This window comes from Ranitomeya imitator, chromosome 5, assembly GCF_032444005.1.
Source record: "Ranitomeya imitator isolate aRanImi1 chromosome 5, aRanImi1.pri, whole genome shotgun sequence".
NCBI classification, from domain to species: domain Eukaryota; kingdom Metazoa; phylum Chordata; class Amphibia; order Anura; family Dendrobatidae; genus Ranitomeya; species Ranitomeya imitator.
Genome location: NC_091286.1, coordinates 21,568,273 through 21,580,965, shown reverse-complemented (window position 1 = coordinate 21,580,965; position 12,693 = coordinate 21,568,273). Strand labels below are relative to the sequence as shown.

The 12,693-nt window shown below is 43.2% G+C and overlaps 1 protein-coding gene across 2 annotated transcripts in view; it reads left to right on the top strand.

Annotated features, from left to right (window-relative positions):
- The window catches only part of CAPN14 (calpain 14), a 42,977-nt gene that overhangs the window by 14,241 nt on the left and 16,043 nt on the right, over positions 1 to 12,693 (top strand). For both annotated transcript variants that reach the window (XM_069768381.1, XM_069768380.1), the window contains exons 6-13: positions 1,099 to 1,273; positions 3,145 to 3,210; positions 3,311 to 3,396; positions 3,908 to 3,982; positions 8,754 to 8,914; positions 8,999 to 9,177; positions 11,385 to 11,590; positions 11,684 to 11,723. In XM_069768381.1, coding sequence (XP_069624482.1) covers positions 1,099 to 1,273; positions 3,145 to 3,210; positions 3,311 to 3,396; positions 3,908 to 3,982; positions 8,754 to 8,914; positions 8,999 to 9,177; positions 11,385 to 11,590; positions 11,684 to 11,723 — 988 coding nt within the window. The remainder of the gene's footprint in view (positions 1 to 1,098; positions 1,274 to 3,144; positions 3,211 to 3,310; positions 3,397 to 3,907; positions 3,983 to 8,753; positions 8,915 to 8,998; positions 9,178 to 11,384; positions 11,591 to 11,683; positions 11,724 to 12,693) is intronic.

Here is a 12,693-nt window from a genome sequence, read left to right as displayed (position 1 = left end):
GAAAAACTTTACTTTATCGGCAAAGTAAGCGATTTGTAGGGATAAATAATCTAATTGACGGAAAAAATATAATATAGTAAAAAAAAAAAAGTTTCAATGTCATTTTAAGGTGATAGGGATGTTTCTTATAAAGTTATATCAAGGCTTTGGGAAAAAAAATAGGAAAGGTAGCACCAAGTGAGCTGCAATACCAGTATTTGGCCACCAGAGGGCAGTGGTGTAATACCATTTCTATTGCTTTCAGATGCCCATGGCTAAAAAGTTCAGTTTTTGGAGGGTTAAATGTAACCTGCAAAACCTAACTGGAGATATGCCTGTGAAAGAAAAGCAGAGATTGTCTGTCTGACCTGAAATCCTTCATTTACAGTGTTCTCATAATTTACCCTTAAAGGGAACCTGTCACCTGAATTTGGCGGGACTGGTTTTGGGTCATATGGGCGGAGTTTTGGGGTGTTTGATTCACCCTTTCCTTACCCGCTGGCTGCAATATTGGATTGAAGTTCATTCTCTGTCCTCCATAGTACACGCCTGCACAAGGCAAGGTTGCTTTGCGCAGGCATGTACTATGGAGGACAGAGAATGAACTTCAATCCAATATTGCAGCCAGCGGGTAAGGAAAGGGTGAATCAAACACCCGAAAACTCCGCCCATATGACCCAAAACCAGTCCTGCCAAATTCAGGTGACAGAGTCCCTTTAAGCGTCAGTAGACGGATATTGGCATGTTATTGTATTCCAATCAGGAGCCCTTCTGAAGAAAGGACACACAATCTGTAAATGCCGACACCATGAACTGCCACAATCCCATTACTAATGTTTTTTTTTTAGTTCTCTCTTATTTAATGACCCCTATTATTGTGATTGGGCTCCTCCAGGAGGTTTTTCATATGTCACAATTTGGAAATAAAAAATAATAATTAAACAATTAAAATTGGCGCTATAAAAATAGTCAAAGGGGTGAATGGGGAACATGACAACCCTTCAGGACCCCAAGACCCTACGCTAAGCATTGCAGTCCCTCTTTATGAGCCTTTATTGGCATTTGCTCTCTGATGACCCCTGCTGGTCAGATTTGCTTATGACATTCTTCGTTTTTTAGGCTTTGCGGTTCCTATGAAGATTTACAGATTGGACAAGTGTCGGAAGCTTTGGTAGATTTCACCGGCGGCGTCAACATGACCATCAAATTAGAGCAGGCTCCTCCAGATCTATGGCAGATCATGCTGAGAGCTGCGTACAGCGGCTGTCTGATGGGGTGTCAGACTCGATCGGGGGTAAGTCCATCTGCTCCAAGATACTATTACATTATATACGTATATCAGATCTATATTTCATACATTAGCCTAAACATATTCATGAACATTCATAAGCTCGATCAATATTTACTAGATCTGATCAGCAATCACTAGGCCTGATTAATATTTATTAGGCCTGATCAATCTACTTATCGTCACCAGACGTGATCAATATTAATTAGGCCTGATCAATATTCATGAGGCCTTATTAGCATTTATCAGCTTGACCAATAGTTACTAAACCTGACCGGTAATTACTAGGCCTGATTAATATTCATTAGGCCAATATTTCTTAGGCTCGACCTAAAATCATTAGGCCTGACCAATATTTATTAGACCTGACCAATAATCATTAGACCTGACCAATAATCATTAGACCTAACCAATATTTATTAGACCTGACCAATAATCATTAGGCCTGACCAATAATCATTAGGCCTGACCAATAATCATTAGGCCTCACCAATAATCATTAGGCCTGACCAATATTTATTAGACCTGACCAATAATCATTAGGCTTGACCAATAATCATTAGACCTAACCAATATTTATTAGACCTGACCAATAATCATTAGGCCTGACCAATAATCATTAGGCCTGACCAATAATCATTAGGCCTGACCAATATTTATTAGACCTGACCAATAATCATTAGGCTTGACCAATAATCATTAGACCTAACCAATATTTATTAGACCTGACCAATAATCATTAGGCCTGACCAATAATCATTAGGCCTGACCAATAATCATTAGGCCTGACCAATAATCATTAGGCCTGACCAATGTTTATTAGACCTGACCAATAATCATTAGACCTGACCAATATTTATTAGACCTGACCAATAATCATTAGGCCTGACCAATAATCATTAGACCTGACCAATATTTATTAGATCTGACCAATAATCATTAGGCCTGACCAATAATCATTAGACCTGACCAATAATCATTAGACCTGACCAATATTTATTAGACCTGACCAATAATCATTAGGCCTGACCAATAATCATTAGACCTGACCAATATTTATTAGACCTGACCAATAATCATTAGGCCTGACCAATAATCATTAGACCTGACCAATAATCATTAGACCTGACTAATATTTTTAAGGTCTGACTAACAATAATTAGGCCGCACCAATATTTATTTGACTTGGCGTATAATTATTAAGCTTGACTAATATTTCTTTTTTCTTTAGATCTCACCAATATTAATAATTCTGACCAATATGCATTAAGCCTGACCAATATTTAATAGACCAGACCAGAACCATTAGGCCTCAATCATTAGACGTGACCAATATTTATTACAACTAACCAATAGTTTTTAGATTTGAGCAATATTCATTAGACTTAACCCATATTCATAATTCTGGCCAACATTTATTAAGCCTGACTAATACATGTTAGGCCTGACCAATAGTACCTAGGCTTGACTAATATTTCTGGGAATGAAATGACATGCTCATTAATATAATTCAGGCCGTAACAATATCCATGGCGTACGAATAATATTCACCCGGCATCAATGAGTCCTGATCAATATTCATGGTGCCTGTTTAATATTCACGGAGCCTGATTAATATTCATGAGGCCTGTTTAATATTCATGAGGCCTGTTGAATATTCATGAGGCATGCCCTATATAAATTATGTCTATTTCCTATTCACAACGCTTGATTAATATTCATGAGGTTTAACAACCTTCACCAAATATTGAGCCGTAAGTGCTGGAAATACGTTATTTTGGATATAAAACACGTTTGAGGTTTTTATTTTAGAAATTTAATAAAATTTTCACCATTTTCAGTAGAAGTAAATATTTCTGACTTTCATTGTGTTTTAGCCTGAAAGGGTCCTGGATAACGGGTTAGTGGCGGGACACGCGTACACCGTGACCGGGATCCGACCGGTAAGATTAGAAGCATCTCGCCGCCGTCTCCTCCACCACGGAGCGACCTTTTCTGTTTGTGATGCGTAAATGAGCAAATTCCTCCATCGTCTCTCTCCAGGTGACCTGCAAATCTGGAACAGAGAATTTAGTCAGGCTGAGAAACCCATGGGGAAAGATCGAATGGAAAGGACATTGGAGTGACAGGTAAATAAAAGAAAGAAATTACAAAAAAAAAAATATATGTATATTATATCTCACAATACTATACCGCCCTCTAGTGGACAAAACTGACATTACAGCATGACAAAAAAAAAGTATAAAAAATATACAAATTTTATACTTTATATTACAATGATTGTCTTCTGTACTACAACAAAAAGAACTAAATATAAAGCTGCAGATTTAAAAAAAAAAAATCTGAAAAAATCTTTCCATTTTTTTTATATTTATGTTTTATTTAATTAATAAAGCATGGCCTAGAATTATCACATTACCCATCTGTGACTAAAATAAAATATCATTTTGTTTTGTGTTTATTGTTTTTTTTTTGTGACTCTAAAATAAGATCACAGCTTGAAACGAATTTTAGGCAAGCGAAGCACGGGATCCATTTTTCATGCTTGTCTTTGCTATAATTTGTGTGATGGATTTATGCGTCTGTTTTCTTTTTTCATGCATTTGTGTTTTTTTTTGTTTTTTTTTTGCTTTTAACCAGTTCCTCAAAATGGGACCAACTCAGCTTCAAGGAAAGACTAATGCTGCGGAAGACAAGAGAAGACGGAGAATTCTGGTGAGAAAAGAGTTAAAAAAAATGATTCTAAATTTTCACCATTTGATCAGTTTATTAATTCAAAGGTCCAAAACCCCTGCACAGATATAGAGATCCATGACAAATTACTGACGTCTTGCAGCCACCACTAGGGGGAGCTCCCTGTATACAGAGATTATTATTATTATTATTATTATTATTATTATTATTATTATACATTTTTATAGCGCCATTTATTCCATGGCGCTTTACATGTGAATAATACATGATAAGATCCTGTCTGCAGCCACCACTAGGGGGAGCTCCCTGTATACAGAGATACATGATAAGATCCTGTCTGCAGCCACTACTAGGGGGAGCTCCCTGAATACAGAGATACATGATAAGATCCTGTCTGCAGTCACCACTAGGGGGAGCTCCCTGTATACAGAGATACATGATAAGATTCTGTCTGCAGCCACCACTAGGGGGAGCTTCCTGTATACAGAGATACATGATAAGATCCTGTCTGCAGTCACCACTAGGTGGAGCTCCCTGTATACAGAGATACATGATAAGATCCTGTCTGCAGCCACCACTAGGGGGAGCTCCCTGTATACAGAGATACATGATAAGATCCTGTCTGCAGCCACCACTAGGGGGAGCTCCCTGTATACAGAGATACATGATAAGATCCTGTCTGCAGCCACCACTAGGGGGAGCTCCCTGTATACAGAGATACATGATAAGATCCTGTCTGCAGCCACCACTAGGGGGAGCTCCCTGTATACAGAGATACATGATAAGATTCTGTCTGCAGCCACCACTAGGGGGAGCTCCCTGTATACAGAGATACATGATAAGATCCTGTCTGCAGCCACAACTAGGGGGAGCTCCCTGTATACAGAGATACATGATAAGATCCTGTCTGCAGTCACCACTAGGGGGAGCTCCCTGTATACAGAGATACATGATAAGATTCTGTCTGCAGCCACCACTAGGGGGAGCTCCCTGTATACAGAGATACATGATAAGATCCTGTCTGCAGCCACCACTAGGGGGAGCTCCCTCTATACAGAGATACATGATAAGATTCTGTCTGCAGTCACCACTAGGGGGAGCTCCCTGTATACAGAGATACATGATAAGATCCTGTCTGCAGTCACCACTAGGGGGAGCTCCCTGTATACAGAGATACATGATAAGATCCTGTCTGCAGCCACCACTAGGGGGAGCTCCCTGTATACAGAGATACATGATAAGATCCTGTCTGCAGCCACCACTAAGGGGAGCTCCCTGTATACAGAGATACATGATAAGATTCTGTCTGCAGCCACCACTAGGGGGAGCTCCCTGTATACAGAGATACATGATAAGATTCTGTCTGCAGCCACCACTAAGGGGAGCTCCCTGTATACAGAGATACATGATAAGATCCTGTCTGCAGCCACCACTAGGGGGAGCTCCCTGTATACAGAGATACATGATAAGATCCTGTCTGCAGTCACCACTAGGGGGAGCTCCCTGTATACAGAGACACATAAGATTCTGTCTGCAGCCACCACTAGGGGGAGCTCCCTGTATACAGAGATACATGATAAGATCCTGTCTGCAGCCACCACTAGGGGGAGCTCCCTGTATACAGAGATACATGATAAGATCCTGCCTGCAGCCACCACTAGGGGGAGCTCCCTGTATACGGAGATACATGATAAGATTCTGTCTGTAGTCACCACTAGGGGGAGCTCCCTGTATACAGAGATACATGATAAGATCCTGTCTGCAGCCACCACTAGGGGAGCTCCCTGTATACTGAGATATATGATAAGATCCTGTCTGCAGCCACCACTAGGGGAGCTCCCTGTATACTGAGATATATGATAAGATCCTGTCTGCAGCCACCACTAAGGGGAGCTCCCTGTATACAGAGATACATGATAAGACCCTGTCTGCAGCCACCACTAGGGGGAGCTCCCTGTATACAGATATATGATAAGATCCTGTCTGCAGCCACCACTAGGGGGAGCTCCCTGTATACAGAGATACATGATAAGATCCTGTCTGCAGCCACCACTAGGGGGAGCTCCCTGTATACAGAGATACATGATAAGATCCTGTCTGCAGCCACCACTAGGGGAGCTCCCTGTATACTGAGATATATGATAAGATCCTGTCTGCAGTCACCACTAGGGGGAGCTCCCTGTATACAGAGATACATGATAAGATGCTGTCTGCAGTCACCACTAGGGGGAGCTCCCTGTATACTGAGATACATGATAAGATCCTGTCTGCAGCCACCACTAGGGGGAGCTCCCTGTATACAGAGATACATGATAAGATCCTGTCTGCAGTCACCACTAGGGGGAGCTCCCTGTATACAGAGATACATGATAAGATCCTGTCTGCAGCCACCACTAGGGGGAGCTTCCTGTATACAGAGATACATGATAAGATCCTGTCTGCAGCCACCACTAGGGGGAGCTTCCTGTATACAGAGATACATGATAAGATCCTGTCTGCAGCCACCACTAGGGGGAGCTCCCTGTATACAGAGATACATGATAAGATCCTGTCTGCAGCCACTACTAGGGGGAGCTCCCTGAATACAGAGATACATGATAAGATCCTGTCTGCAGTCACCACTAGGGGGAGCTCCCTGTATACAGAGATACATGATAAGATCCTGTCTGCAGCCACCACTAGGGGGAGCTTCCTGTATACAGAGATACATGATAAGATCCTGTCTGCAGCCACCACTAGGGGGAGCTTCCTGTATACAGAGATACATGATAAGATCCTGTCTGCAGCCACCACTAGGGGGAGCTCCCTGTATACAGAGATACATGATAAGATCCTGTCTGCAGCCACTACTAGGGGGAGCTCCCTGAATACAGAGATACATGATAAGATCCTGTCTGCAGTCACCACTAGGGGGAGCTCCCTGTATACAGAGATACATGATAAGATTCTGTCTGCAGCCACCACTAGGGGGAGCTTCCTGTATACAGAGATACATGATAAGATCCTGTCTGCAGTCACCACTAGGTGGAGCTCCCTGTATACAGAGATACATGATAAGATCCTGTCTGCAGCCACCACTAGGGGGAGCTCCCTGTATACAGAGATACATGATAAGATCCTGTCTGCAGCCACCACTAGGGGGAGCTCCCTGTATACAGAGATACATGATAAGATCCTGTCTGCAGCCACCACTAGGGGGAGCTCCCTGTATACAGAGATACATGATAAGATCCTGTCTGCAGCCACCACTAGGGGGAGCTCCCTGTATACAGAGATACATGATAAGATCCTGTCTGCAGCCACCACTAGGGGGAGCTCCCTGTATACAGAGATACATGATAAGATCCTGTCTGCAGCCACAACTAGGGGGAGCTCCCTGTATACAGAGATACATGATAAGATCCTGTCTGCAGTCACCACTAGGGGGAGCTCCCTGTATACAGAGATACATGATAAGATTCTGTCTGCAGCCACCACTAGGGGGAGCTCCCTGTATACAGAGATACATGATAAGATCCTGTCTGCAGCCACCACTAGGGGGAGCTCCCTCTATACAGAGATACATGATAAGATTCTGTCTGCAGTCACCACTAGGGGGAGCTCCCTGTATACAGAGATACATGATAAGATCCTGTCTGCAGTCACCACTAGGGGGAGCTCCCTGTATACAGAGATACATGATAAGATCCTGTCTGCAGCCACCACTAGGGGGAGCTCCCTGTATACAGAGATACATGATAAGATCCTGTCTGCAGCCACCACTAAGGGGAGCTCCCTGTATACAGAGATACATGATAAGATTCTGTCTGCAGCCACCACTAGGGGGAGCTCCCTGTATACAGAGATACATGATAAGATTCTGTCTGCAGCCACCACTAAGGGGAGCTCCCTGTATACAGAGATACATGATAAGATCCTGTCTGCAGCCACCACTAGGGGGAGCTCCCTGTATACAGAGATACATGATAAGATCCTGTCTGCAGTCACCACTAGGGGGAGCTCCCTGTATACAGAGACACATAAGATTCTGTCTGCAGCCACCACTAGGGGGAGCTCCCTGTATACAGAGATACATGATAAGATCCTGTCTGCAGCCACCACTAGGGGGAGCTCCCTGTATACAGAGATACATGATAAGATCCTGCCTGCAGCCACCACTAGGGGGAGCTCCCTGTATACAGAGATACATGATAAGATCCTGTCTGCAGCCACCACTAGGGGGAGCTCCCTGTATACAGAGATACATGATAAGATCCTGTCTGCAGCCACCACTAGGGGGAGCTCTCTGTATACAGAGATACATGATAAGATTCTGTCTGCAGCCACCACTAGGGGGAGCTCCCTGTATACAGAGATACATGATAAGATCCTGCCTGCAGCCACCACTAGGGGGAGCTCCCTGTGTACAGAGATACATGATAAGATTCTGTCTGCAGTCACCACTTGGGGGAGCTCCCTGTATACAGAGATACATGATAAGATCCTGCCTGCAGCCACCACTAGGGGGAGCTCCCTGTGTACAGAGATACATGATAAGATTCTGTCTGCAGTCACCACTAGGGGGAGCTCCCTGTATACAGAGATACATGATAAGATTCTGTCTGCAGTCACCACTAGGGGGAGCTCCCTGTATACAGAGATACATGATAAGATTCTGTCTGCAGTCACCACTAGGGGGAGCTCCCTATATACAGAGATACATAAGATCCTGCCTGCAGTCACCACTAGGGGGAGCTCCATATACACAGTGTTATTATTAAATTTGATACATTGTATGCATATTTTGGCACAGGATGTCCATTGAAGACTTTGAGGCTCATTTTGTAGAGCTGGTCATCTGCAAGCTGACGCCAGATTTGATGAGTCACGAGAACGGCAAGGAATGGACGCTATCAATGCAAATAGGAAAATGGGTGGACGGCAGCACAGCGGGCGGCAGGATGACCTACACAGGTATTGTCCTCCACCATCATGGCCGGTGGTTGGTGTGATCCTTCTGTGACCACTCAGTGATACATTGTATCTATATATATGTAGAGTCCTACTGGAAGAATCCCCAGTACCGGCTGAAGATCCTGGTTGGAGACAACATGGAGAAATACACAAATTCCTGCAACGTTCTGGTGTCGCTTCTTCAAAAGCAAAACCACAAGCACAGGAATCAGTCCCCTCCGCTCTACATCGGGATCTCCATTTTCAAGGTGAGGATAGGATGGGTTTTTCATAAATGTGGATTACTGGTGGTCTGCAACCCCCAGCAAGTCTCCTGAGAGGTAGCAGGAAAGCGTCAGAACTGTGAATGCAGCTTTGGCTGTGACTAGAGTATGGCATAATGGAATTGCATGCTCAGAGGTAGAATATTGGGGGTTTTGGTCTCTGTTTACACCTTTACATAAAGTATCTCCTAGTGAGATGCTATGACTTCCTACAACCTGCAGGGGCAGTGTTCCTATGCATAACCCCATGATTTCTTCCTGCAGCAGAGCATCTTGGTAAATGTATTTCTCTACATCTCCTGACAATGTTTCTTTCTGTCTTTTAGGTGCCATTGGAGGTGAGTTGCAACAATGTTTCAGTTTGGACAATGTAGCATAAGGTGCAGTATGTGGGCGATAAATCCTGCCCCTTATTGACATCCCGCCCCTTTAAGACTAATGTCAAAGAATAAGAAATATTAAAAAACAGAAAAATGAAGGCTGCTTTCCGCTGTGGGCGGGAGGAGTCGTAGAGAGCCGCTGGTAATAGAACACGGGTATAACACTTTGTCATAATTCAGTAATGATAATTATTATCTGTAATTGCACGCTTGGATAAAAGTGGAGTAATGGGGGAGGGGAGGAGCGGGGCCGAGGGTCCGAACTACAGAAACCACCGTGAGCCAGGAGGTCAAATGCAGGTTTTATTGAACGGGAAGATTAATATCGCAGGTTGTGGAGCCGCCGCCGCTTCCAGGGCTCCGAAGCATAATAAATCTAGGTATCGACCGGGGCCCCCAGCCATGGATTTATTTATTCTACAAGCCGGGGCAAGGAGAAATCTGAGAAAGCGCAAGATAGACGAGAAATCGTGGGGCGAGGGATGGACGGACGGATGAATAAATAAATGGATGGATGGAAGGATGGATGGATAAATGGATGGATGGAAGAATGGATGATGGGCGGACGGAGAGATGGATGGATAAATGGATGGATGGATAGATGAATGGATGGGTGGAAGGATGGATGGATGAATGGATGGGTGGAAGGATGGATGGATGAATGGATGGGTGGAAGGATGGATGAATGAATGGATGGGTGGAAGGATGGATGGATGAATGGATGGGTGGAAGGATGGATGGATGAATGGATGGGTGGAAGGATGGATGGATGAATGGATGGGTGGAAGTATGGATGGATGAATGGATGGGTGGAAGGATGAATGGATGGGTGGAAGGATGGATGGATGAATGGATGGGTGGAAGGATGGATGGATGAATGGATGGGTGGAAGGATGAATGGATGGGTGGAAGGATGGATGGATGAATGGATGGGTGGAAGGATGGATGGATGAATGGATGGGTGGAAGGATGGATGGATGAATGGATGGGTGGAAGGATGGATGGATGAATGGATGGGTGGAAGGATGAATGGATGGGTGGAAGGATGGATGGATGAATGCATGGGTGGAAGGATGGATGGATGAATGGATGGGTGGAAGGATGGATGGATGAATGGATGGGTGGAAGGATGGATGGATGAATCGATGGGTGGAAGGATGAATGGATGGGTGGATGGATGGATGGATGAATGGATGGGTGGAAGGATGGATGGATGAATGGATGGGTGGAAGGATGAATGGATGGGTGGAAGGATGGATGGATGAATGGATGGGTGGAAGGATGGATGGATGAATGGATGGGTGGAAGGATGAATGGATGGGTGGAAGGATGGATGGATGAATGGATGGGTGGAAGGATGGATGGATGAATGGATGGGTGGAAGGATGAATGGATGGGTGGAAGGATGGATGGATGAATGGATGGGTGGAAGGATGGATGGATGAATGGATGGGTGGAAGGATGAATGGATGGGTGGAAGGATGGATGAATGGATGGGTGGAAGGATGGATGGATGAATGGATGGGTGGAAGGATGAATGGATGGGTGGAAGGATGGATGGATGAATGGATGGGTGGAAGGATGGATGGATGAATGGATGGGTGGAAGGATGGATGGATGAATGGATGGGTGGAAGGATGGATGGATGAATGGATGGGTGGAAGGATGGATGGATGAATGGATGGGTGGAAGGATGGATGGATGAATGGATGGGTGGAAGGATGGATGAATGAATGGATAAATTGATGAACGGAAAGATGGATGAATGGATAGACAGTTATTAGTTCTGATAGTTATACTACTGTGTGTACATCTCCCCGTGTACAGTACCAGGCTATAAGGACCAGGCTGCCGCAAGATTTCTTCGCGAACAACCGTCCGGTCAACAACAGGTGCGTGTTCATCAATGAGCGAGAAGTGACCCAAGACTTCCACCTGCAGCCCGGCTCCTACGTCATTGTCCCTGCCACTGCGGAACCACGACAAGAATGTGAATTCATCCTCCGCGTGTTCTCCAGAAAACATCTCCTGGAGTAAGTGCTGACTACAACTCTCAGCATATCCAAATCCTACATCCAACCGACAGAAGATTTACTAACAGTGTACTTTATATTTATTCATGTCAGGGCGCAAGGAGAGAGTCCAAACCTGGTTCTGTGCTGCAAGGTAAAAAAAAAGGCAAAGCAGAAGATTTCCTCATATATACTGACAGCATTATAGTAGTTATATTCTTGTACATAGGGGCAGTATTATAGTAGTTATATTCTTGTACATAGGAGCAGTATTATAGTAGTTATATTCTTGTACATAGGGGCAGTATTATAGTAGTTATATTCTTGTACATAGGAGCAGTATTATAGTAGTTATATTCTTGTACATAGGAGCAGTATTATAGTAGTTATATTCTTGTACATAGGAGCAGTATTATAGTAGTTATATTCTTGTACATAGGAGCAGTATTATAGTAGTTATATTCTTGTACATAGGAGCAGTATTATAGTAGTTATATTCTTGTACATAGGAGCAGTATTATAGTAGTTATATTCTTGTACATAGGAGCAGTATTATAGTAGTTATATTCTTGTACATAGGGGCAGTATTATAGTAGTTATATTCTTGTACATAGGAGCAGTATTATAGTAGTTATATTCTTGTACATAGGAGCAGTATTATAGTAGTTATATTCTTGTACATAGGAGCAGTATTATAGTAGTTATATTCTTGTACATAGGAGCAGTATTATAGTAGTTATATTCTTGTACATAGGAGCAGTATTATAGTAGTTATATTCTTGTACATAGGGGCAGTATTATAGTAGTTATATTCTTGTACATAGGAGCAGTATTATAGTAGTTATATTCTTGTACATAGGGGCAGTATTATAGTAATTATATTCTTGTACATAGGGGCAGTATTATAGTAGTTATATTCTTGTACATAGGGGGCAGTATTATAGTAGTTATATTCTTGTATATAGGAGCAGTATTATAGTAGTTATATTCTTGTACATAGGAGCAGTATTATAGTAGTTATATTCTTGTACATTGGGGCAGTATTATAGTAGTTATATTCTTGTACATAGGAGCAGTATTATAGTAGTTATATTCTTGTACATAGGGGCAGTATTATAGTAGTT